At 36.2% G+C, this 25720-nt stretch overlaps 1 protein-coding gene across 7 annotated transcripts in view; it reads left to right on the top strand.

Moving 5' to 3' along the window:
- Positions 1-25720, top strand: part of WDR35 (WD repeat domain 35) — a 62959-nt gene that overhangs the window by 27621 nt on the left and 9618 nt on the right. For all 7 annotated transcript variants that reach the window (XM_067703632.1, XM_067703636.1, XM_067703634.1 and 4 more), the window contains 12 exons: positions 3770-3914; positions 6605-6674; positions 7698-7751; positions 9645-9754; positions 10231-10441; positions 15066-15146; positions 20037-20173; positions 20493-20696; positions 21547-21693; positions 22294-22426; positions 24439-24549; positions 25466-25630. In XM_067703632.1, coding sequence (XP_067559733.1) covers positions 3770-3914; positions 6605-6674; positions 7698-7751; positions 9645-9754; positions 10231-10441; positions 15066-15146; positions 20037-20173; positions 20493-20696; positions 21547-21693; positions 22294-22426; positions 24439-24549; positions 25466-25630 — 1568 coding nt within the window. The remainder of the gene's footprint in view (positions 1-3769; positions 3915-6604; positions 6675-7697; positions 7752-9644; positions 9755-10230; positions 10442-15065; positions 15147-20036; positions 20174-20492; positions 20697-21546; positions 21694-22293; positions 22427-24438; positions 24550-25465; positions 25631-25720) is intronic.

The following is a 25720-nucleotide window of genomic DNA, read 5'->3' on the forward strand; positions in this document are numbered from 1 at the left end:
TTGTGGGGAGCATGTAGGAGCTTTCTAATGGTGGCCGGTAGCATTTGCACTAAGCCTTCTATATAGGCCAGAGAGAGGTGATTTGATGAAAACAGTTCAGTGCAATTTCAGTTTAGCAGCTCTTTAAAGGGCTGAGAAATAGGTAGAAAAGTAGGGGAACATTACAGATGTAGACATTTATTTCAGGCCTCAGCATTAAAATATTACAAGCAGGTTTTACTTATATGTGAATTCCTAGATTGTCCTAAATTATTTTACATCCTTGCTTAGCTAGTAACTATTACCTATTAGTGTTACAAATTTCAATTAATGGAAGCATAATTACTTTCTTTACAATTTTTTCCCAATGATCTTTCTAGATATTTCAAATTTTTTCTTTCTGGATACTGAATAGTTGAGAAGGACATGGACTGCTTTTTTCCTGATTATATTTTTTTCCTAAAATATTCAGTCTGTTAAAATTTGGTCTTCTAACTTTTCCCTAGAGGCTTAGTTCTAGCAAACTAAGAACTAAACCACCTGGATGGGATAGATAATAAATGATGATCTAGCATAATTTATTTGGATAGGATTATCTGCCCATATGAATTTGCCAAAATTACTGCCATGCTGATTCAAAAGAACATGTTTCATATATATTGTATTTGTTTTTTGTATTGACTAGTGAATTTATATATCGTTTTATTATAAAAAGCAAAAAATAATAGCAACCTCACCTAACAGTTATTAACCCTTAATGAGAAGCAGTCTGCCATAGTGGTTAAGAGCACAGATTCTGGAACCAGATTGACTGTGTTTATGTCCCAGCTTCTACCGCTTTCTAGCTGTGCAACTTCAGTGAGTTATTTAACCATTCCATCCTTCAGTTTCTTCATCTGCTAAATGGGGGTAATAATAGTGCCTGCCTTAAAAGGTAGGTGTGAGTTATGTATGTAATACATTAATTATGTATTAATATTATATATCATAACTATATAATTATATAAAAATGCCTGACATATAATTTTTAAAATTCAATAAATATTGGCATTTAAAATTATTATTATTAAGCATTTATTCTATGCCAGGCACTGTACTATGGTTTATATTTGTTATCTCTCTTAATCCTTAAAGTAGCTCTATAAGGTTGGTAATATTATTATTATCTTCAATTTACAGTAAGCAAACAGAGGTTCAGAGAGAATACTTAATTTATCTAAGGCCACGGAGTTAGCAAGTGCCTGTGATATAAATCCAAGAAGTCTGACTTGCTATGAACCACTTTTTAATTTTGAATTAATTAGGCTGATAATAAACTTGTGATTATTTAGGATGTATCAAAAAAAAGGAAACATGAGTATAATTTAAAATTGTAGCTAAACATTGGTTAGAAAAATGCTTTTATATGCTTAGGAAAAACTATTTTATTAGAAAGCAGTTAAGGTTTATGAACTTACTTCACATCACACTAAAGGCATAATAGTTACCGGCATCAGACTACCTGTGGTAGAATTTACTGAACATTTAGCAAATGTCTTACGATTTAGTGCAGATGGGATCAGCAAAAGCTCAGCAAAGCCTAGGCCTGGCCTGCTCATGTGTCCCACTCAGGGCTGCCCCTGAATAGGGCTCTGCCACCATTCTCAGGACTGCCTTCCAACCAGCTGTTCCCTACAGGAAGGATTCTCACTCCCTCTAGAGTTTGGTAGTGGGACACATTTTGAATAGAGAAATCTTGACAACTGTAATTAAAAACAACTTTTTAATATGATTCAACTATACTGAGCTATTTATTTAGCATATAAAAATTCTTGCGTTTGAATCTCGACTTGTTAATCTGTTCAGTTAACACTATACCATCAATCTAGTTTCTAATTCTTTGTTTAGTTCCTAAGTCTCTTACTGCCCTAAATGTCCTTTATTTGGGCTGTGGCAAGAACTCCATAAACGGTAGCTGTTATTAACACTGTTCCTTTATTCTGACTGTATTAATGATTACTTTGTACAGTAGTTTTGAATAGAGCAATATGTTTTGTACCATTTTAATTGTGAATTTAGAAATTAGCTACTAAAATGATCTTTTATGAAAGAGTTTTTTGTTTTTCTATATTTTTGTGAATGTGTGTGTTTAATTTTGTATTGTTTGTTTGTGACCTTGGGCAAGTTATTTTACATCTTTAATCCTCTGTATCTGTAAGATGGATTTGATGAGACTACTTCATCAAAGGGTACACAGTAGGAATTTAATTAAATATTCTCTAAGAAATGGAACAGATGAAAAAAATGTTTAAGAGACTATATTCCTAAATTTGGAGAATTTCATTTACTAAATTAATGAGGAAATATAACACATATGAGATCAGAGGGAAGGATAAAGGCCTGAACCAAGCAGTAATGGTAGTGGGGATGGGAGGAAGGAGTGGGATTTTATTTATCCATTTGGACATTTGGGCTGTTTCTATTTTTTTGACTGTTATGAATGCTGTTATTAATATTTGTGTATGAGTTTTTTTGTTTGTTTGTTTGTTTTTGCTGTACGCGGGCCTCTCACTGCCGCTGCCTCTCCGGTTGCGGAGCATAGGCTCCGGACGCGCAGGCTCAGCGGCCATGGCTCACGGGCCCCGCCGCTCCGCGGCACGTGGGATCCTCCTGGTCCAGGGCACGAACCCGTGTCCCCTGCATCAGCAGGCGGACTCCCAACCACTGCGCCACCAGGGAGACCCCTGTGTATGAGTTTTTGTGTAGACATATGTTCTCATTTCTCTTGGATATATACCTAGGCGTGGAATTGCTAGGGCATGTGGTAATTCTACTGATACATTTAACATGTTGAAGAACTACCGAGCTATTTTTCAAAGTGGATGCACCACTTACATTCCTACCATTTCTCCACATTTTTTGCAAATACTCATTATTGTCTGACTTCTTGATTCTAGCCATGCTAGTAGGTGTGAAATGTTATCTCATTGTGATTTTGCTTTGCCTGGTGGCTAATAATGTTGAGCATCTTTTCATTTGCTTAGTAGCCATTTGTGTATCTTCATTGGAAAAATGTCTGCTCAGATGCTTTGCCCAATTTTAAATTGTGCTATTTGTCTTTTTATTATTGAGTTACAAGAGTTCTTTATACATTCTAGATGTAATTCCCTATCATGTATATGATTTTCAAATATTTTCTTCCATTTGTGGATTGTTTTTTCACTTTTTTGCTGGTGTCCTTTGAAGCACAAACATTTTTAATTTTGATGAAGTCCAGTTTATCTACTTTTTCTTTTCTTTTCTTTTCTTTTTTTTTTTTTTGCGGTACATGGCCTCTCACTGTTGTGGCCTCTTCCATTGCGGAGCACAGGCTCTGGACGCACAGGCTCAGCGGCCATGGCCCACGGGCCCAGCCGCTCCGTGGCATGTGGGATCTTCTCGGACCGGGGCACGAACCCATGTCCCCTGCATCGGCAGGCGGACTCTCAACCACTGCGCCACCAGGGAAGCCCTACTTTTTCTTTTCTTGCTTGTGGTTTTGGTGTCATATTTAAGAAATCATTGCCTAACCCAATGTCCCATAGATTTACACATAAGTTTTCTTCTAAGAGTTCTATACTTATGTCTGATTCATTTTGAGTTGATATTTCTGTGTGGTCCTACCAACTTTTGACTCTTCTGAGTTCTCAGACTGTTTTTAGGGCATACTGTCTATAAGATGCGAGGTTGGACTCAGTGATCACTGAAGTCTTTTGCAGCACATTTTGCGATTCTAATTGTAACCTAATTGCCTTAATGTTCTTTTTAATAGTACCATTGTTTGTTACAATGACCAAAACCCATGTGATAGCAGCTTCAAAAGAAGCATTTTATACCTGGCAGTATCGTGTGGCAAAGAAGCTCACAGCATTGGAAATTAATCAGATCACCCGGTCTCGAAAAGAAGGGAGAGAAAGGTATAACTTTTGATGAACATTTTTTAGTAGCTCAACCATATCACATTTAAATCGGACATAGCTATTTACAAATTGTCATGCTTGAGAACTGTAAATTGTTTTGATTACTAGAAATAATTTTCCATTAATTTGAATATCTTTCAGATTTATGTGTTTAAATTTATCAAAATAAAAGAGAAGTAGCATGGTGTAACAAAAGAAAAGCCTTTAGCGTTAAAGACTGGAAACCTGTGTTTTTATAAGGGATGGCTATTCTCACTTATCTACTCTCACCGTATTAGAGTTATAATGCTACACTGACATATGATTGTCTAACCAAAGCTTCATTCCTATGGGTTAGAGGTAGAGGTCTTTCCAGGACGGTGGGGTGATTCTAGTATCATAATCATCACAGGAGAGGCAGGTCCGTAGACACAGATATGGAGGAGGTCTCTAGGTGGGGAGAATTGGTCACTTGCCTTCTTTCTCGTGCCCTGGATTCCAGGGGTTTTGGGGTTGGAACTATTTCTGATAACTGGGGGTAAAGATGACTCTACCATGTGGAGAAATTAGGAGCCAGGATGGAGGGATTCTTTCTAGTAAGTATAGCAGTGCATTTACTGTGTTTTGTAAGTTATATTGTCTCTGTTAGTGATATTCCACGTTTGCTGCCCTTTTGTTGTTATCCTAAGGCTTTAAGCAAAGCATTTGGTTGAGTAATTTTAACCTAATGATTGTTAATGAGGGCACAGGCCTGTGTTGGTGGTGGTGGGCAGCGGGAAGTCATGTCAGAAATCTCAGGTTGCTTTTTTCAAGCCATTTTCCTTCACACATACTTGAGATCTTAATGCAATCTTCCCTTCCCTTTAAGACTCACTCGTGTACTAAGGTAGGTGATATAACCCCAGTAAAAGTATTGTGGATACCTGAATTCATGTGGAAGCAGGAAAAAAAAGAAGTGGAAAAATACTATATCTTGTATTCTCTGTAGTTCTGAAAGACCCAGTGGGAAGAATCTTTGGCCTCTTTGTTACTAGCACTAGTAACAAGAGACCTGCAGTCTGTGGGGAGAAGGTGGCTCTTAGGACAAGGTTGGAGCAGAATAGTCTAGCCTCTCCATGGAGTGACTGTGCTTTGTGAACCAGCTAAAGAGATTCTGGCTTCTGTTTAAATAAAGAAGGCATCATTTCCTTATATTTCTGTCTGGGGTATACTTCCTAGTTTTAATGACTTTGGGCCAGTTCTCTCTGAACTTCAGTCTCGTCATCTGTAAAATACCGTTGGTGATGCTGATAGGAACCAGCATCGATGGAGTACTACTTCTTGTGTGCCAGACACTGGGAAGTCTAGTCAGTACTCGTATTATTCCTGTTTCACAGAGAGGAAACTGAGACACACAGCGTAAATTATTTGCCAGAGGTTCCCAGCTGATAAGAGGAGATGGCACACAATGCCAGGTTTATCTGGCTCTGAGCCACTTTCCTCAGATTGGCCTTTCTTGTAGTACCCTACTTGTTTTAAGAAAGGGATTTGGGTCAGATGATCTCTTGAGAGACCTCCTATTCTAACCTTTGACTTATATTTTGTGATAACTAAGTAGAAATATTGACTGTATGTACTTAATAAAAATGTATTAGAAAGCAGAAACATGGTACCTCTAAATTAGTATACCTTTCTGTTTTTAATACATTTCTTTAAAATTTATTTAACATTTGATCTCCTTATTATATTGGTGAAAGTACAAATATGACTTTAATTTAACAATGATAAACTTTCATGATATTTTAAAGATGGAAAATGGCTTAATTTTCCTGTGATTATATTGCAGCTGCAGTGTCTTGAACTCCTTTTATGTATCAGGCTCTGTGCACGTGTGCTTTACCAGCATCGTTTTATTTATGCCTCTCAAAAATCCTGCAAAGGGGGAATTGTTAGCCTTCTTTTACAGATGAAGAAATTGAGGCTCAGAGAAGTTAAATAACTTGCCCAGGGCCTCATAGCTACTCAATGATGTGTCTTCTCTGTTCACCTCCGTTCATTTCAATGTTTTCTTCAGCAGACATTATAGAGCGCCTGACAACGTGTGGCAGGCACTGGAGATGTAGTCTTTGCCTCTAGGAAAATCACCGTCTAGTGGGAGAGACAAGGAAACTAGCAGCAATACTGTGGTGTGAATAAGTGTTACAGTAAAGGTATCCGAGAGATGGTACACCAGAAGTGGTGCATCTTCATAACACAATAGGCATAGGGGAGGGTTCTTTACTTCAGAACAAGAATTCCATTAATTAGAGCTTCCCAAATGCACTTACGTTTTACCTTTATTAAGCATATCGTTAGAAGGGAAATTAGGGAGAAACAACAGAGAAACTTGATGCTTTAGAAGTTGTTCCTGACAGATGTTCGTTGGGGGAGTAAGGGAAGATATCTCTTGGGGCTTTTACCGAAATTCACTGGAAATATATGATTCAGTGTCCAAATATATTTTTGGCATAGCTCTCAGGAGCACGGCACTTGCATAACTAGTAAACACATTGTAGGTAGTTTCTGCCTTTGTAAGATTGAGCTGTGTCAAGAACTCTTTAAAATAATCAGGACAGTAATATTAAATAACAGTATTCATTGGTGTCATCCAATCCTTTAATTGTTCTAGAGATCATGAAATAGTATAAACCTTACTTATACTATCATTGAAATTAAATTTTTTTTTTCAGAATTTATCATGTTGATGATACTCCTTCTGGATCAGCGGATGGTGTGCTTGATTATAGCAAAGCCATTCAAGTAAGTGCCAGCAAATGTTAATATCCATAGATTTGGAAATACTGTAATTTTATTTTGAGAACTGAAAATAATTTGTTTCCAACGAATAGCATTTTATTCTAGTAATTCTTTTAAAAATTTCTATTCTAATTCAAATTTTTCTAGATTTGTTTTTTCTTCTTTTGATTTTGAAAAAAAGTTTATTTTGACATGATCATAGGCCCACAGGAAGTTGCAAAAATAGCACATAGAGCCTCTTTACCCAGCTTCCCTCAATGGTGACATCTTACATAACTATAGTGTAATATCAAAATCAGGGAATTGACATTGGTAATGATGCTGTGAACTAGACTACGACCCAATTCCTATTCAGTTTTCACTAGTTTTTACATGTAGTTTTATGTAACTTCATCACCATAAAGGAATTGCCTCGTGCTACTTCTTCATTTTCACACCCACTCTCCACCCCCATCCTTGTCCTCTGGCAATCACTCATCTGTTTCCATCTCTATAGTTTTGTCACTCTGAGAATGTTTTACGAATGGAGTCATACAGCATGTAATAGCATGTCATCTTTTGAGACTGGCTTAAAAAAATAATCCATCCAGGTTGTAGCAGTGCCATGCCATTTGCCCCCTTCTTTATTTTGGCACACGCTGGTCCTTTTGCTGAATGTTCATCTTCTACAGCTAAGCTCAAGTTTTTGTCTCTCTTCCCATTTTGGTATAAGTTTATGCTCTTCCCTCTGTGCACTTATAACTCCTGTGGTTTACCTCTACTGTGATCATACTGTGCTGTCATTAGGTGTTGGTTCCACTGCCTTTCCCAGTAGACTTCTGAGTAATTCCCGAGGGCAAAGATTTTATCCGAGTATCTCCAGTGCTTAGTTCAATGTCTGGCATATAGTAGGTGCTCAGTAAGTAAATGCTGGTTAAGTTAATAAATATAGAGTTACGGTATTCTTCTTAGTGAATTGTATACTACCTTGTACCAGATTAGCCAGTCAATGAATATTTGTTAAAGAGTAATGCTGATTTATTTTAGGGCACAAGGGATCCAATTTGTGCCATAACTGCATCTGATAAGACATTGATTGTGGTAAGTTGTTAAAAGAAAAACTTATTCTATGAATAATAATCGTTTAACTTGTTAAAAATAGAATAAAGCAACATGTTTTGGATTTGAATATCATCTTGCGGGCACCTCAAGTTTTACTAGGTCCAACAAAAGAAATAAGAAAGTTTTAAAGATTGCCTCACAAATTGTTAATCATTTGCCAAAAATAACTTTGTGAAAGCGGTAGAATCATGGCCAGCTGGGGAGAGTTTGAGGCTGGGTTGAACGAGCCCAATAAAGGTTGGCAGATGTGGAGCAGATGGACGGTGGTAGCAGGTCTTGGTAAGTTTCCTCCTCTGTGTGGACTGCTTTTTCATATTGGAGAAAGTGCTTCGGCTCAGCTACTTCCATAAGAATTAGAATGAAGAGGTAGTGTGCTTGGTAGCCAGTAAAATAAAGAAGCCTGTGGCAAAATTTTGCTGAATTTTTCAAATAAAATCAATATATCAATGTTGTTGTGCCTTTTCTTGAGCTCTGACATTTGAAAATATTAATTTTAGAAATAAGTGTTTAATATAATAATGCTGGTAGAGTCATTAAATTCGAATTATGTAAATAGATCCTTGCGTGTGTATATTTCCAGTTCTAGTTACATTCTTTAGACATTAGCTAAGTTTATGGGGGAAAAAATCTTAAGAACATAGTATTCATTTTTCCTCACCAAATAAATTTGGTATATGTTTTAAGGCAGTTTGTCTTACAGTCAGGTCAGGTTTTCTTTTTAGATTCTTTGCTATACAGCAGGTTTTTGGTTGTGTTAGTTGTGTTTCTGACATTTGCAGGAAAAATAAAAAAAACATGCAAGTCAGATCAGTCACAAAAATTGACTTAATTCCTAAATGAGAGTCTACCTCTACACTCAAATAGTTTTAATATCAGCCAAAAATTTTAATGGAAAAGGTATCTTCTGCGTTTAAAACTTTCCACTGTTGAAATATAAACAGCTTTTAGAACCTTGCCTTTTTCAAACTTTTAAAGCCACAGGACCCACTTTTTCAAAAACAAAATCTTATTGTGTACTTCAGTATAATCTTTTAAAGCCTATACCTCCTTTTTGTACATTAAAAAATATCTGCCCTCCTCACCACTCTCTTGCCCTCCCCAGCCTTTCTGATAGGCCTCTGTGGAGAAGCATGCTGGGAGGGCAGAGCTGCTGCCGTTAGAAACGGGACAGGGAGTGATGGCCTGAGTGCAGCCTTCTGCTTTTTTCCCCGTGGCTGTGGCCGGAGGCACAGCAGGGTTTGAAAATCACAGCTCTCTCCTGTCTGTTGCTCTAACTGTTGATCTGTCAGCCTTAAGGCTTGCACAGAGTTGCATAGAAACTTATATTCTGTTTTATTTTTAAGCACATTTAAACTAATACTCATTGTATCACTGCTTTCTGATCATCTCCCTTTGCCACAAACTGGTATCACATAGATGGCTATAGGATAAAAACATAGACTTTCAGTAACAACTGTTTCCTATGGTGATCTTATATTGATTTTTCACGTATACAAAATTTAGTTCAATAAGTGCTTTATATTTTAGCCTTTAATGTACCCCGAATGTTAACCTAGACAACTGTAAATAACCCTAGATACATCTTCCTTGTGATGTAAGACTTTATGTATTATTAAAGAGCTAGGTTTCTGACTTCTCTCTTGAATATTACATGAAAAAAAATTAGATCACCTTCAGCCACTTTAAAAAGGTTTTAATTAAATTATGAGGTAAATTTGTACTCAGAGCACGATCAGGATCAGGACTGAGAATTCACTATGACACCATCACTTTGGTTTTGAAACAAATGTATGAACATATAGAGAGACCTGTAGTTGTGATTTAATATTATTATGGTAAATATGCTTTAGTAATCAAAAATACTTTCTGTAGAGTCGTGAATCTGGCACTATTCAGAGATACAGTCTTCCTAATGTTGGTTTGATTCAAAAATACTCCCTTGATTGTCGAGCCTACCAGTTATCCTTGAATTGCAACTCCAGGTAAGTCTGAAAACTTTCCTCGCGTACATGTTAGACTTAGAAGTCATCCATTGGGATTGTTGTATTTATGTAATAAATGCAAAGACTTGTGTTTGTTTTAAACTTGTCTTACAGTTCAGTGTGGTTTTACTGTAGTATATTTGTATTTAAATATTATATTTACTGTGTCTAGATGTTTTCTCTCATTGGGCAAAATATAGAAACTCTAGTGTAATTAAAAAAAAATTATTTGCATACCAGTTGCTTTAATCCTTTGGATACTTTTTTCACAAGGAAGCAAAATGGAAAGCAGCCCATGTCTTCTATCAAATTTATAAATGTTAGTTTAAAGCCAGTTATTTATTTAAAGCCATTTCTACCTCATTCCCGGGTTCTGATGAACTTATTTTGAAGAATGGTGATAAGTAATTATATTCATGAACGCAGATAGTACTTTTACAGTTTTTTTTCCCCTTCTCCAATTTCATTACTTGTAGTCGTCTTGCTATCATAGACATCTCAGGAGTTCTGACCTTCTTTGACTTGGATGCTCGGGTAACAGACAGCACAGGACAGCAAGTTATTGGCGAGTTGTTAAAACTGGAGCGAAAAGATGTCTGGGATATGAAGTGGGCCAAAGATAATCCTGATTTGTTTGCAATGATGGAGAAGACAAGAATGTATGTTTTCAGAAACTTGGATCCTGAGGTAAAAACAAGAAATAAGCATTAACAGTACATAAATAATGAGCCAAATGCCAAAACCTGGACATTTCCCCTTTGTTTCTTCAAGAAGTTTGTTGGTGTTGGCTGCATGAATTCTGAAAATAAATAGAAACATTTCTGTGGAATTTAAAAATATTTGGTCTTAAGTGGGATTAATATTTATCCTTTAAATATTCTCCACTTTCACTGAAAGGCACTTTCTAAGCATTTATCTATTCTTTTTAAAAGATGGAACCATGCTCACTAACTATATAGTCTTTATTTCTTTCCTTGTCAAAGTTTAAAACAAATAAAGTAGTCTTATTACCAAAATTGCTTAAAACCACCAGCCAAAAAAATGTGGTTTTGGAATTGCCTCGCCCTTTCGTTCTCTTTTGCCTGTTCTGTGCTTATTCTGTGCTTACCTTTGTCTTATGTATATTTACATGAACTTTGTCACCTAGTAATCCATGTTCTTTATCCTCCTGATAATCTTACGAACAGGCAAATGTGGACTGTGATTAATAATCTGCTCTCTCTGGGGTGTCAGAAAGCTGCTTTCTCACTGATTTTAAAGTTATATTTTTATTTTCTACTTGTGGCTCACATCAGCTAATTTTTAGGCTCAGAATTTTCCTGTCAGTCTGCTGTGTATCAACTGTTAGCTGTTGTGTTTGGGAATTCAAAATAATTTGAGTGGTAGCCTAATCAAAGCATCATTAAGAAGATAAATCTTTTAAACAATTTTCGAATTATCAGTGGATTTTCAATTTGGAATTTTCAATACTCCTGTTATACTCCACTAGTGGAAATAATAAGAGATGACTTGATAAGTGCTTTATGTCATTAATTGATGTTTGTTTGGACCTGTGGTTTCCTTCTTGGGAAGAAATTACATGCTGGGTCCCCTGAGCTACTGAAGATCTTCTGTAATTATTTAGTGGTAAACTAAACATCTTTAATACCCTAAATTATTTTTGCATTTCCCCGTTTGAGCCCTACTCAGGATCTTTGGGTTGGTCAATGACCTGACGTAAATTGTTCTCAAAGTCTTTGTTAAAGCTTTTAGGAGTCTTAAGGATCTTTGTAATTTTCAGGCCCTGAGTAATGGCTCAAAGGAAGGGCATTCAGGGCTGCTGCATTTGACCTATATAAGCATGGACTTCTTTCAAGGGTTCAAAGAAAATTTGACCCTTGGTACAAAACAAGTGTGGAAATTTGACAGGTAACCATGGGATAAACTTGAGGATGGAAGTAAAATACGTTTTGAGTGTTAGCGTCCTTTTTCCATCCTTGGCCCTACTTGTATTAATTCCAAAATCATATGCCTGGAGAAGTGAGAGGATTATGCCTGGCATAATAGTCACACATGGTCAGTCTAGCACCAAGGGAAATCTTTGCCTGGTGGAAAGTGTTTCTTAAGTAGTTTTAAAAGAACAACCTTTTATTTATTTATTTTTGGAGTTTGTTGTCTGGCTTGGCAAGTACTTCAATTTCTATTAGATCTAGAGGCAGGTGAATTTCGTATAACATTACCATTGACTGGATTTCTTTACAAACCATGGTGTGCTGTTCTTTTCATTCATGAGGACCCTGCCTGTGGTCCCTGTTTGGTTAGTTACTCTGCTAGTCACTCCTCTAGCATGTGAGGTCATACTCTTCAACACTGAACTTACTAGAACTCCTTTAGGACACAGTATTCTGTGTTATTATTAGGGAGATAAACTGTTGTTTGATGGTTAATACCGAATACATTTTTATACGTTTGAGTGTTATTATGAATTCTAGTTTCATACCTTTCCTTAAATTGTAGACCTTTCTTCAGATTATGTGTGAGAAAAGGGTGCCATTTGTGTGTAAAATTCTAATTCATTGATAAAGCATATTTTCCTTGAGAATTGGGAAGTGAGTATTTAATGTTGATATTCCCTGCTTGATCATTTTCATCTCCAGTGACCCTCTGAAGGTACTGATTCTTTGATTTCTTTGTTGACCCATTGATTTTTTTAGTTTAGTTTAGATGTTGTTTAGTTTCCATGTGTTTGTTTTATTTCCAGTTTTCTTACTATAATTGATTTCTAGTTTTATACTGTTGTGGTCAGAAAAGATGCTTGATATCTTTTCAGTCTTTTAAAATTTATTGAGATTTGTCTTATGGCCTGGCATGTGATCTATCCTGGAGAATGTTCCATGAGCACTTGAAAAGAATGTATATTCTGCTGTGTTTGTGTCCTGTAGATAGCTTTTAAGTCCATTTGGTCTAATATGTCATTTAAGGCCACTGTTTTCTAATTGATTTTCTGTCTGGATGATCTTTCCATTGATGTAAGTAGGGAATAAAGTTCCCTAATATTATTGTATTACTGTCAATTTCTCCCTTTATGTCTGTTAATACTTGCTTTATATATTTAGGTGATCCTATGTTAGGTGCATATATGTTTATGAATGTTATATCCTCTTCTTGGATTGACCCTTTTATCATTATATAATGCCCTTCCTTGTCTTTTATTATAGAACCCAGCACAGGTGGGGACTTCTCCCGGGGCTTTCTGGGGCTGCTGTCTTGGCAGAAGGTGGGGCTGGAGCCGGAAGGGCTACAGCCAGGGCCCAGCGCATGCTGCGTCTTCTCCCATGGTGCAGTGGTGGTTGCCACCTCTGTGGGGGATGCTAGAGCTGCAGCCCAGTGCAGGCTGGGAGACTGTGCTGGTGCAGTCTTGGCAGGCAGGTCAGGGTTCCAGGCACTTTTCAATCTGCTGCCTCTGCAAGCAAGACTGTGCTTGCACCCTTTAAGAGCAGAGTCTCAGTTTCTTACAGCCCTCTGGTAAGCCCCACTGGTTTTAAAAATCAGCCAAGGGAGCTTGTCTTCCCAGTGCTGGACCCCAGGGCTGGGGTGCTCAGTGTGGGGTGTGAACCCCTTGCTCCTTAGGGAAGATCCCCATGCTTGTGATAAGCCCTTCCGTCTCTAGGTTGCCTGCTAGGGGTGTGGGTCTCGGCTAGATCACTTCCCCTCCCCTCCTACCAGACTCGGTGTGTTTTATCTTTCTGCAGCCTTGGTTGTAGAAGAGCCATTCTGCTAGTCTTCAAGTCATCCTCACAGAGAGCTGTTCTATATGTAGGTGTAGTTTTGGTGTGTTTGTGGGAGGAATTGAGCTCAGGGTCTCCCTGTGCCATGTTGGTGCTGCCCGATTTCTCTCCTTATCCTTCTATTTCTCCTTTTCTCTTTGTTTTTGGTATTATTTTTTATCCACAGATCATCTTTTATGACTTTATCTTTTGACCCTCTTGCTTTGTTAAATTATCTAGCTAAAAATAAAAAATTTTCTAGTGATTAACCTTTTTATAAGGGTACGCTTAGTTTACATGTAGTACCAAAATAAAGTATATGAAAGGCCCCTATAATTTATAAGAAATATTTTGTTACATGTGCTTTTTTTGTGAATTAAATTTTATTCTGATTTTTTCGGTTCATAAAAGCATACTGTTTGCCTATATGTAATATAATTTTTTTGAGGAAATTTAGGGATTTTATAAAATTTTCTCATATAATTTTAGTCAGTTTCTACTTTTTAAAGAAAATATGCATTTAAAAACCCAATAAACACATATAATGTGCCTACAAGAGCCTCATTATTAAACTTAGACATATTAAATGCAAACTAAATATGATTCAATATTTACTTCTTATTTTCATCTTTTTAGTGTCTTACCATGATAATAATTTTTGTAGTTTCTATTATATATGAAGCACTAACTTTCAGAGTTATAAATTTGATATGTTATTTCATTTGGATTTAGGTTACTTTCTATTTCACTATGACATCACACACATATTTTAAAAAATTGCATTCTGGAGTTATGTTCATTATCAGACAACGTTATCCTATTCTTTTTACAGTGTTCTTGGAGGTATTAAGTATATTGGGAGTGTATTTCTTTTACTAGGGATTTAGGACAACTACTTTACATTATAATATGCATTTACCATACTTTATTTCTACAAGCCTGTATAACGCTAGGACAAGAAACAGACATATAGCAGGCTCATGTGTTTCCATGTTGGCAAATTAAATCTTGTTATATAGGAAATGAATCTATCAAGGATGCCCTCTGGCTAATGTTACAGAGGACTTACTTTTCAGTATGGTATGGGACTTTGATATATGTGCTTAGATACAAATATAGTGTTTGTCAGTTCATTAAGAATTAAATTTAATGTTGCATGGCATGAATAAGAATTATCAAACTGTATAAACCATTTTTGGATTAATTCAGAAAATTTGAACTGATACTGGATCCTATTAGGGAATTAATACTGATTATGTTAAGGTGTGATAATAGTAATGTGGCCATGTAAGAGAACATCCTTATGTTTTAGAGATATGAAATAGTTAGGGGTGAAATGTCATGTCTAAATTTACTTTACTTTAAAATACCTTAGCCAAAAAATTGACTGAAGCATATTTCTAAAATGTGAATAATTATTTAGATGATGTGTATATGGGTGTTAATGACATTCTCTCTCCTTTTTTGTTGTTTTGAAAATTTTGATAATAAAAGTTAAAATCATGATATGGTAAAGAAGGAAACTTTTGTACAGTTAAACATAACATTTGTTTTTGTCTTTAAAGGAACCCATTCAGACTTCTGGATATATTTGTAATTTTGAGGATTTAGAAATTAAATCTGTTCTTTTGGATGAGATATTAAAGGTAATTCTTATTAAAAAACAATTATATTTCTGTTGCTGGCTTGACTGGGACTCATTTTTGTACCAGGCAGTGTAGTGTCCTGGTTAGGAGTATGCAGTGAGGAGTTCCAGCCCTTCCCTGTCACTTATCCAACCTTTAGACAGGTTCCTTCATCTTTTAAAGTTTCATTTTTCCCTTCCTGTTTATGAGCCTGTTTTTACCTCTGTAAAATGTGGATAGTAATAGTACCTGTCTTACCGGATTGTTATTTTATAAGATAATGAGTGAAAAACAGCACAGTGCTATGATCAAGAGCTCATAAATGGTAGTTAGTTGTTTTCATTATTTTTATATTAATAACAGAGATACTGAAGAAATATTTGATAATTTTCTTTAGTCTTTCGCTTGTTCTAGGATATTTGAGTAACTTTTTCATTTGGAGGACCACTGTTCTCCTATTTTATTTTTCAGGTTTTATAAAATAATTCTAATTCCAGATAATTTTTGAATCCCTACTTTGGCCTTCATTGAATGTTCTTTGAAAATATTTTACTCTAAGAGTGTATTGAAAGTCCGCCTTCCTTCCGTCCAAAGTATTTATTCTCTATGTACTACACACGTGTCTTGGAAGAGTGGGTTTTAAACTCCCAGAAGTTAGTTGCATTTTGTAGCATGTTTTCATATTTTGGTTTGACATGTAAATTGCAACTCTTTTATTGGGAACCAGTTGTTTTCTATGTCATGACCACCCTGCCGCAGCAGGAATGGCCCCCACCCAAAATTTGGTTTGCGTGTAAAGAGTGATGACACCACAGATACACCAAAAGGGTGTAAAACGGTCTTACAAACTTAATGAGTTTTTAGGGGAGAAAGGATAGGCTTCCCAAGCTGCTCCAAAATTGGTTTGAGAGCAGGGAAAGGAGACTGGCTTGGGTTTTTTGGGCAGTTAGAGGGTGGGCCTAGGGTGAGGGTTCCCATGGGTAGGTAGAGATATGTGTGGTTTGAAACTCCTGCGTCACCAAAGGATGGAACACTTATGCTTTCTTATCATGTCCAGATGTGAGGCAGAAGGGGAAGGGGGAAGGGTGAGGCTTAAAAGCTATCAGCAGTCAAAGTCAAAAAGGAAGGTCTGAAGTTCTGTTACAATCTAGGTCTCTTAATGATTAACATTAGATAAACATCAGAACATTATTCTGTATAGCTGTAACCAGTATGTGGAAAGATAGGTTTGATAGATTAGATAAATAAACAGAAGTAATTTTATAAAAATGACATCACTGTACAATCTACTTGTTTAGTGTTTAATTTTAATTCAGTAATGTGACAGTGAATCTGAAGGAATTGTAGAACATTAATATTTTTTCACCACAAATGATTACAGCTTTTCTGGGTTAAGAAAAAAACTGAAGAACTAAGAGGTTATTGCTTTTAAACTACATCTTAAGTTTTAATAGTATTGATTGTCACTCTAAAAGATGGTGTTTTTACATTTTCTCCCTTTCTCTCTTCTTTTTGTTAGGCACATTGTTATTTTTATGTTGTCAAGATTTAGAACATTTACATTTTATTTTGTAACCCTAATTTTCCACATATGTAGTCTTATATTTAAATGGAAGCTATTACCAGTCTTTTTCTACATTTTCTCTGTACATGAGTTCTTAATTTTGATTAATCTTTTAGTTGGCTGGATTTCTTCGTTATAATTCTTTTCAAGAAAGGCTCATAGTTGCTGATTGCCTTAAATTCTGGAGTGCTTAAAAATGCCTGTGATGTGTTGCTCTGATGATTATATTGACTTTTATGAAGAATTTTTTAAAACACATATTTAAACTGGTTAGATGTACTTTAAAATTCTTGATACACATTTTATGCATATCTAATACTAGGATAAAGAAAGTCAGAAAGAGAAAGACAAATACCGTATGCTAACACATATATATGGAATCTAAGAAAAAAAAATGTCATGAAGAACCTAGGGGTAAGACGGGAATAAAGACACAGACCTACTAGAGAACGGACTTGAGGATATGGGGAGGGGGAAGGGTGAGCTGTGACAAAGTGAGAGAGTGGCATGGACATATATACACTGCCAAACGTAAGGTAGATAGCTAGTGGGAAGCAGCCGCATAGCACAGGGAGATCAGCTCGCTGCTTTGTGACCGCCTGGAGGGGTGGGATAGGGAGGGTGGGAGGGAGGGAGACGCAAGAGGGAAGAGATACGAGGATATATGTATACATATAGCTGATTCACTTTGTTGTAAAGTAGAAACTAACACACCATTGTAAAGCAATTATACTCCAATAAAGATGTTAAAAAAAAAAAAAAGAATAACTACAGTACTGTTGCCCGGTTTAGTGGCAGGCATTGTTAAACTGTGAGGGAAAACCAGGTTCTGTGTGACAATTTTGTTATCTGTCTGACTTACTACATAAAAAGCCGTAAAGAAAAGAATATTGTCATACCTTAGTTCCCTCTGAGGTCTTGTTGACCCAGGAAATATTTAGCTGAACTGTGGATTCCTTCAAGCATACAGTTTTAAGAAACAACATGAGTGTTGTACACCTAAAACTAATACAATGTTACATGCCAATTATATTTCAATAAAATAGGAAAAAGAAATAACATGAGAAATTTCTTGGAGGACTAGAGAAGGAGGAGTGCAGAAGGAAAAGGACGGGAATTAACAGTTCTCTAAACTTCCTTTGTATGAGATGTTTGTTTGTGATTACCCCTGTACCTGGTAGATATTACACAGACCTCATTTTTAGGTGAGGAAGGCTCTTAGTGGCTGAAAATGATTTATCCAAAGTTCATCTGTTCACTGACTCAGCAAATATTTATTGAGAACCAGTAAGACAGTTCCTGGCTTCAAGTAGAGGAGTTGGGGAGATAGACAAGAACTTCAGCAACTGGAAGAGGGGCAGGGGTGCTGTGGTTCAGTCAGTAGGTGTATCTCTTCAAAGGTCTGAAGCAAGAGAGCATTGGGTCAGTTCTGAGACTGTGAATAATGTGGATAACACGGCTAGGCATTGTGCTCAGTGTTTGATACGTGTTATCTCACTTAATCCTCCCAATGCTAGGAAGTAAGTTTGATTACTATTCCATTTTTTCAGAGGAAGAATCAGAGGCTTGGAGAAATAAGCTGATTTGCCAGTGATACCCGGTTAGCAGTAGGCAAAAGCATGGTTTGACTCCAAGCTTTCTGGCTTCAAAGCTGGTGTGTGTAACTGTAGTGCTGGCAGAAATGAGGCTGGGGGGAGGTAATGGGGTAGGGGACCCAGGTCATAAGTGACCTCGTATGCCTTGCTGTGGAGTTTAGACTTGATCCTGGAGTCGGTGGCGGAGTAATGCAGGAGAATGATATGATTAGGTTTATATTTGGGGAAGATGGCCCTGGCTTCCTAGGTGGGTAGGGAGTGGGGTAGGGCAGGTTCTAGAAAGAGCTGCCACATAACCAGCAAGGGATGGAATTAGGATTTGAGCTAAGGACTGTTTGAGTCCAAACCTCATGCTCTTTCCATCCTACTTTGCACGGTAGTTCCCTAAGAACTTTTCAGTTTCTAGATACAGGGGTTCAGTTGCAGGGTGGGGAAGGGGTATGTGTGGCTCAGTTAACCTTTTCAGAGAACTCTGGTCCATGGGAGCCGTTACTCTTTTACACACGGGGGCTCTAATTTTCTTGTATGCTTCACTTTTTCGTTACTTAGAATATGTAGAATATCGGTGAGTTCGTTATAACTGTTTTCTTTCTCTGGCTGTTAGCTAGTTCTTTGCTGCAAGACTGGCCTTTAAATTTTTTTTTCTTTGTCAGGCTGCTAAATTATAAAAGGAAAGTAGTGATGAAAACCAGCCCTTTTTCTTTTTTAAAAAAAAAAATTTGTCTGCTGCCCAACAGCATGTGGGCAGCACTTAAATTCTATTTAGCATTTTACTATACTTGCTGTGTCATATTTCTGTCCATCTGTCTATCTGCCCATTAATCAGTCCTGTTTTTTAATATATTTCAGAGTTAGTACATATATACTTTAGCATGCATATCATTAATTAAAGTTCACTAATTCAAGTTCAGTATTTGCTTATAGTTTTCTTTCACTTGAAATAAAATTTGCATACAATGAAATGCACAGATCTTAAGTGTACCAGTCAGTGAGTTATGACAAATGCATACGGTTGTGCAATTCAAACCCCTGTCAAGATACAGAACATTACTATCATGCTAGAAAGTTCCCTCATGCCTCTTCCCAGTAAATCTGTCCATACCCACCCTCAGAGCAACTGCTATTTATAATTTTTTTTTTCAATAATAGAAAAAAAGAGTAGACTAAGGAGTGAGGGGTAGAGGCCCTGCACATGGTGTTTTCTGCTCCAGTGGAGGCTGGCAGCACTTGGGACGGGAAGAGAGTAGCTCCTGGGGAAAGACATTTTGAGCCAAGGGAGACAAGGCTGCATGATTGTAAGGGACCCCTTTGACGACTGTCCCCTTTTCCCCTGATTGCCTCAGGAGGGACTTCACTTGTGGACTGTGGATGTTTTCCAGATAATTCAGAAGACCCACACATGGCAACTTCTCTTTTGCCAAGTTTTGCTGATAATATGATACAGTTGTTTATTTGTTTGCTGTTTTTACTGTAAAAAAAAAAAAAAAATACAGGGCTTCCCTGGTGGCGCAGTGGTTGAGAGTCCGCCTGCTGATGCAGGGGATGCGGGTTCGTGCCCCGGTCCGGGAAGATCCCACATGCCGCGGAGCGGCTGGGCCCGTGAGCCATGGCCGCTGAGCCTGCGCGTCCGGAGCCTGTGCTCTGCAACGGGAGAGGCCACAACAGTGAGAAGCCCGCGTATCGCAAAAAAAAAAAAAAAACATACTCTAAAGGCAACTATTTGAATTTCTTTCTTTTCATCTTTACTTTTAGAATCCAGAATATCCAGACAAGGATTATATCATTAACTTTGAGATTCGGTCCCTGAGAGATAGCCGAGCACTGATTGAGAAGGTTGGAATTGAGGATGCATCTCAGTTCATAGAGGATAATCCACACCCCCGACTTTGGTATTTAAAAATAAATAAATAAAACCTCTCAAGTTTTCAGGTGTAAAGTCTCAGCTCTGTCGTCCCCTGCTCTCATACGAGGCTCCTGATGGGAATAGGCTTCTGTTCTTATTCTTTTTAGATTTAAAATATAGAAATTTATTTTAGATTCGGAAGTATTCAACATAAGCATAATATTATATGAAACGTATAAATGTGTTAAAATAATCACTTTCCACCATGTTTCACTAGAAACAGTAGGTGTAATAATTGAATTCTGATTCAAGACTTGTTTATCCTTAATTTGCCATTGGCTTTTCTGTTTCTCTTTTTAATAAAGGCGCCTACTGGCTGAAGCAGCTCTTCAGAAACTGGATTTGCACACTGCAGAGCAAGCGTTTGTGCGTTGCAAAGATTACCAAGGCATTAAGTTTGTGAAGCGCCTGGGTAACCTGCAGAGTGAGTCCATGAAGCAGGCGGAAGTGGCTGCCTACTTCGGCAGGTTCGAAGAGGCTGAAAGGATGTATCTTGATATGGACAGAAGGTAAGTGATAAAGGTGCAGGCATCCGGACTAATTCCAGAATTTGTGATTTTTTTTTTTCCACAAATGAGGATTGTAAAATAGACTAAATGTATCATACCATCTCTTTCAGAAAATAATTTGTTTGGATTACAACCTAGATAGTCTACATGACCTTCATTAATTTATGCTTTGTAATTTGGGGCAACTTTCTTCTCTGTTTTTATGTAATATTAATGACTGGCCATGGGAGACTTTTTTCACTTGGTAGGAAAAACATTCATATGACTGCAGAGACTGGAGGCTTTATCATTTATTATACCACTCATTATTTGGGTTCTCTTTTTTGGTTTAGGCCATTGTTTAATTTTCACTTGTCAAGGAGCATGAAATAAAAATCAAAGTAGGGATTGAGTTTTACTCTTTATATTTCATTTTTATTTATATAAAATACTGTATGAACTTCATTTCAACTGTGAACATTATATCTAATTTTTATTATTTGTACTTTCAGGAGGTTGCTAATACAACTCAAGCCCTGAAAAGAAATATAAAACCAAACATGTAAACATGAAATAAGTCTGATTATGTCTTAAGAAATTGATGAAAAGAAGTGATTATTATTTAAGTCATTATTTTGCCAAGTAAATTGAAAGTCTAGGATAATAAGAGGCAGGAAATTGTTTCCTCTTTCCTTTTGCAGGTTCTCTCCATTGCCTCTTACCTGGTGAGGCTAAATTTCTAAAATGTTTGGAGGTACCTTATCTGTCTCTTCACTGTTGTGTATTCTCAGTGCCCTAGAACTGAACCTAGCACATAGTAGGCACTTGATAGATACTTGGTGAATGAATGAGTGAATGTCAATTTTTGTAGAGATCTGGCTATTGGCCTCCGGCTGAAGTTGGGAGATTGGTTTCGAGTACTCCAACTCCTGAAAACTGGATCTGGTGATGCGGATGACAGTCTCCTTGAACAAGCCCACAATGCCATCGGAGACTACTTTGCTGATCGGCAAAAGTGGTAGGTAACCTATCTGGACCCCCTCATCCGTTCATTTGGCACTTAAAATTGTAACTGCCTGAGTACTTCCCTATGAAATAATGCTAGGGAAATGAAGACCATCCTTCCAGATCCCAAAATTCACATAGCTCTGGATTCACATTGAGGAGCAAGAGATCCTTCAAGCACTGTAAGACTTTGGAGTTTCAAAACCCAGAAGACTTATACTGTAGTTCCAGGTAGCTTTCTACTGTTTGAGGCCACAGTTTATATTTTCTTTTGTTATTATAGATTATTTTCAGAAATCATTGACTTTTATTGTTAAGTTATTTTGATCAGTATGCTTATTTATTTATGTCAGTGTTTGGAAATACAACTGTATATCAGATTAAAACATATTTCTTAAGAACATTCAAAGAATGTTGTAACTAAAATATGCTATGCAGTCTTTAGTTTAGTTTTGCTTTTTGTTCAATTTATATGCTTCAAAGACATGCTGTAACTAAAGATGATTGGAATAATACTAGTGCTGGCATTCTAATGAAAGAACATTTTTAGTAAAAGTGCTTATTTATGAGGAGATTCACATTAGTTTTAAAAGGGTTTTTTTTCTTTCCATAGGTTGAATGCTGTACAATATTATGTACAAGGCCGGAACCAGGAACGCTTAGCTGAGTGTTATTATATGTTAGAGGATTATGAGGGATTGGAGAATCTTGCCAATTCACTTCCAGAAAACCACAAGTTGCTTCCAGTAGGTATTATAAATTTCAGTTTTTGGAGTTGTTAGGTTACTTTATAAGGTTTTTATGTCGTAGTCTGGAAATGTCCACTGCAATATAGAAAATTAAAAATTAACTAAAACTTTACAGTTTCTTAGGCATGGAATGATGCTTTAGTTATTAAAACAATTTACCAGTATTACAGAATGCTTGAAACTGGAGAGGAAGAAACCAGTCATATTCCTACTATTTTAACATGATCACAGTCTTGTGTAGGCTTGTCAGTTTTGTAAACTTGCTTTAAAAAATTAGCTGAACACGTGAAATATTTACAGATGAAATGACATGTCAGAGATTCGCTTCAAAATGATCTGGGGAGTAGTGTGTGCGTATGTATGTTTGAAATTTGCTATAAGAAAAGTTTAAGATAGCTTAAACTTTTATTAGGTTCACAATAAACTTTTATTAGGTTATATTAGCAATAAAAGTCAAGAGAGCTTGACTTTTATTAGGTTATATTAATAATAAAGGATTTAATGTTGAAAAAAAGAAACTAAAAGCAGAGCTCTCTATAACTTTGTTCTAAGTTTTCTTTTTAAGGCTCTTTAAATTAATTGTTGAATAATGTAAGTGAGCTTGTATTTTATTTGTTTTATCAGAAAGGTAAATCACTGAGTTGTACAAGACCTGGAGAGGTAGTAGCTCTCAACTGCAGGGTCTGGACGTATATCAGTTGTGGATTCTGCTACGAAATTTTGTCGGTTACTTAATAGATGAGTATAGAATTCTGTTAATTCAGTTCTTTTCTCTATTGTGAATTAGGGCAATTATCCCTGTAATAATGGCATTTTTACACACCCTTATTCTCAATCTTATACGTTCATTTGAGTAGGAAAACTGAAATTACTTACAACCCTGGGATTAGGGACTGTGTATCTGACATTATACTGTCATCTGTTAGGTGTGTCTGATGATGCAGAAAAAAATGTTGCTGTACGGTATCCAGAGCAGTAATATTACTGATTAAGTACTAAGTAATTATAGCTATAATAATTAAATATTTAAAATAATTAAAAAATTTCAGTAGTACTGCAAATTTTAAATCAAGTTTTGGAGGATTTTTTAATAATATGGGAAAATGTACAAAATATTTAAGTGAGGAACACAGGATACAAAACTATATATAATATGATTACGATATATTCACAAACACACATATACATATATATTCACAGGATACAGATATTAGGAAATTACACCAGAATAGAGAGAGAGGTTTCTTATGGGAATAAGATTATGTGTACCTTTATTTTTTCATATTTTCTAATTTTTTTTACCATAAGAATGTATTACTTTATAATCAGGAAAATATAAGCATTACTTTGAAAAAGATAGTTGGGTACAAAATTGTACTTTTATGATATATCCCAAAATATTTTAGGAGTAGGGATGGGGAGAGAAAACGCTGACCAATTAGATATTAAGAAAGAAAAAAAAGTGATATTCTGAAGATGGGAAGTACAGCCCAAGGAGTGTGATCAGTGGTTGTTGTGGTTCTCCTCCTCTGTTTTTGGTCCAGCTTCCCGAACTGATGAATGGCCAACTTGTCTGGGGCATTGCTTTATAGAGGGATTTGAGAGCCCTCTGAGTGTCAGGTTTCCCTTAAACCTCTAATTAATGATCGACATTGAGTATAACATCAATTGCCTTAAAGGGTTTTTTTTACTTGCTAGCGTGGGGTTTGTTTTGGAGCTTGGTATTTCTGTAAGCTAGCTACTGCACTGAGAGAAGGTAAGAGTGCAGTATCTTCAAAACCTGGTTGAAAATAAGATCTGTGCTGTGAGCCAGTGAAGCCCAGATTTTATAAAAAGTGATGTTTTAGCATCTCTTCTGGTTTGTAGCCCCTGCCCCTACGTCCATTTAAAAGAAAAATTACTGTAGCCACCAGAAAATTTAATATTCTTATGTCCCTATGGAGTTTTATAAGTTAAAATATAAGTGATTTCCTTGTTCTATGAGATCGATAGTATTATTTTATCCACAGGAAGTAGCACAAATGTTTGTGAGAGCTGGAATGTGTGAACAAGCAGTGACTGCGTTTTTGAAATGTAATCAACCAAAGGCAGCAGTGGATACCTGTGTACATCTCAACCGAGTAAGGAACTGAAAATTAAAGTCACCCATAGTGATGCTTTAAAGACTGTTGCCTGTAAGGGTTGGAGAGCTTGAGATGGATTTTGTGAAGGGAGCCAGATAGTCTCTTACTTAGTTGAGGACTGAGAAAATGTTGGAATTTGCATTTACCTCTTGAAATGCTACCATTAAGGGAGACCCGCTCATAACTAACTCAGTATGGGAACCTGAACAAACCCTGTGCTTTTAGTCTGGCAAGTTTTTGTCTGGAAGTAATTTCATAATTTTCTGCATTTTATTAGGCTTGGGTTTTGTTTCCAAAGAAGGACCAGTTAATGGTCATTGCAAGAGGAAGGAATTGAGTTACTTTATCAGTATTTATTTTGGCAAATCTATTTTCCTTTCCCCTTATAGAAAACACATATTTGATACTTTTAAGAGCTGGAATTTAACTAAAATTAAAATGCAGAATTGTTGAAATTGTTGACTATCAATGTATTCTTTTAAGTATTTTCTTGAAGTATTTTATAAAGCTCCATTTGCTTTATAAAAATAACTTTTAAATGTTAAATCTGATAGGACATTTTCTTAACTGAAATTGTGTATTTTTTTCTATAAACAAATGTATCTTTTTCTTGCTCATAGTTTGTGCAAAATTAGAATTATAAGATTAATGTGATTATAAACTTTGATGCTTTCTTTTTCAGATGTACTTCTTAAGCAAATCAGTCTCAGATCATTTGATTATTTTGACATGTTTGACTCCTAAAATTTATAATTGCTCTGATTTTAAGTGATTTTTAAAAACATATACCAGTTTTTTATTTTGATATAGTGTTATTTATTATTATAAACTTAAAGCTTTATTGTATGTATTTTAAGACATATCTGACTATAAATGCTTGGGTAATTGTATGCTATATATATTTTTTCCCCAGTGGAACAAAGCTGTTGAATTGGCTAAAAGTCATAATATGAAAGAAATTGGTTCCCTGTTAGCGAGGTATGCATCTCATTTATTGGAAAAGAATAAAATTCTTGATGCCATAGAACTCTATCGGAAAGCCAGTTACTTTTATGATGCTGCTAAGCTGATGTTTAAGGTAATGTAATAATCTTGGTGAGTATTTGGCTTGTTCTAGTTACCAATGTTTTCTTATAACTCAAGGATACATTTTCCGTTTTTTGGAAAC

The sequence above is a fragment of the Pseudorca crassidens genome, chromosome 14 (assembly GCF_039906515.1).
Source record: "Pseudorca crassidens isolate mPseCra1 chromosome 14, mPseCra1.hap1, whole genome shotgun sequence".
Taxonomy (NCBI): domain Eukaryota; kingdom Metazoa; phylum Chordata; class Mammalia; order Artiodactyla; family Delphinidae; genus Pseudorca; species Pseudorca crassidens.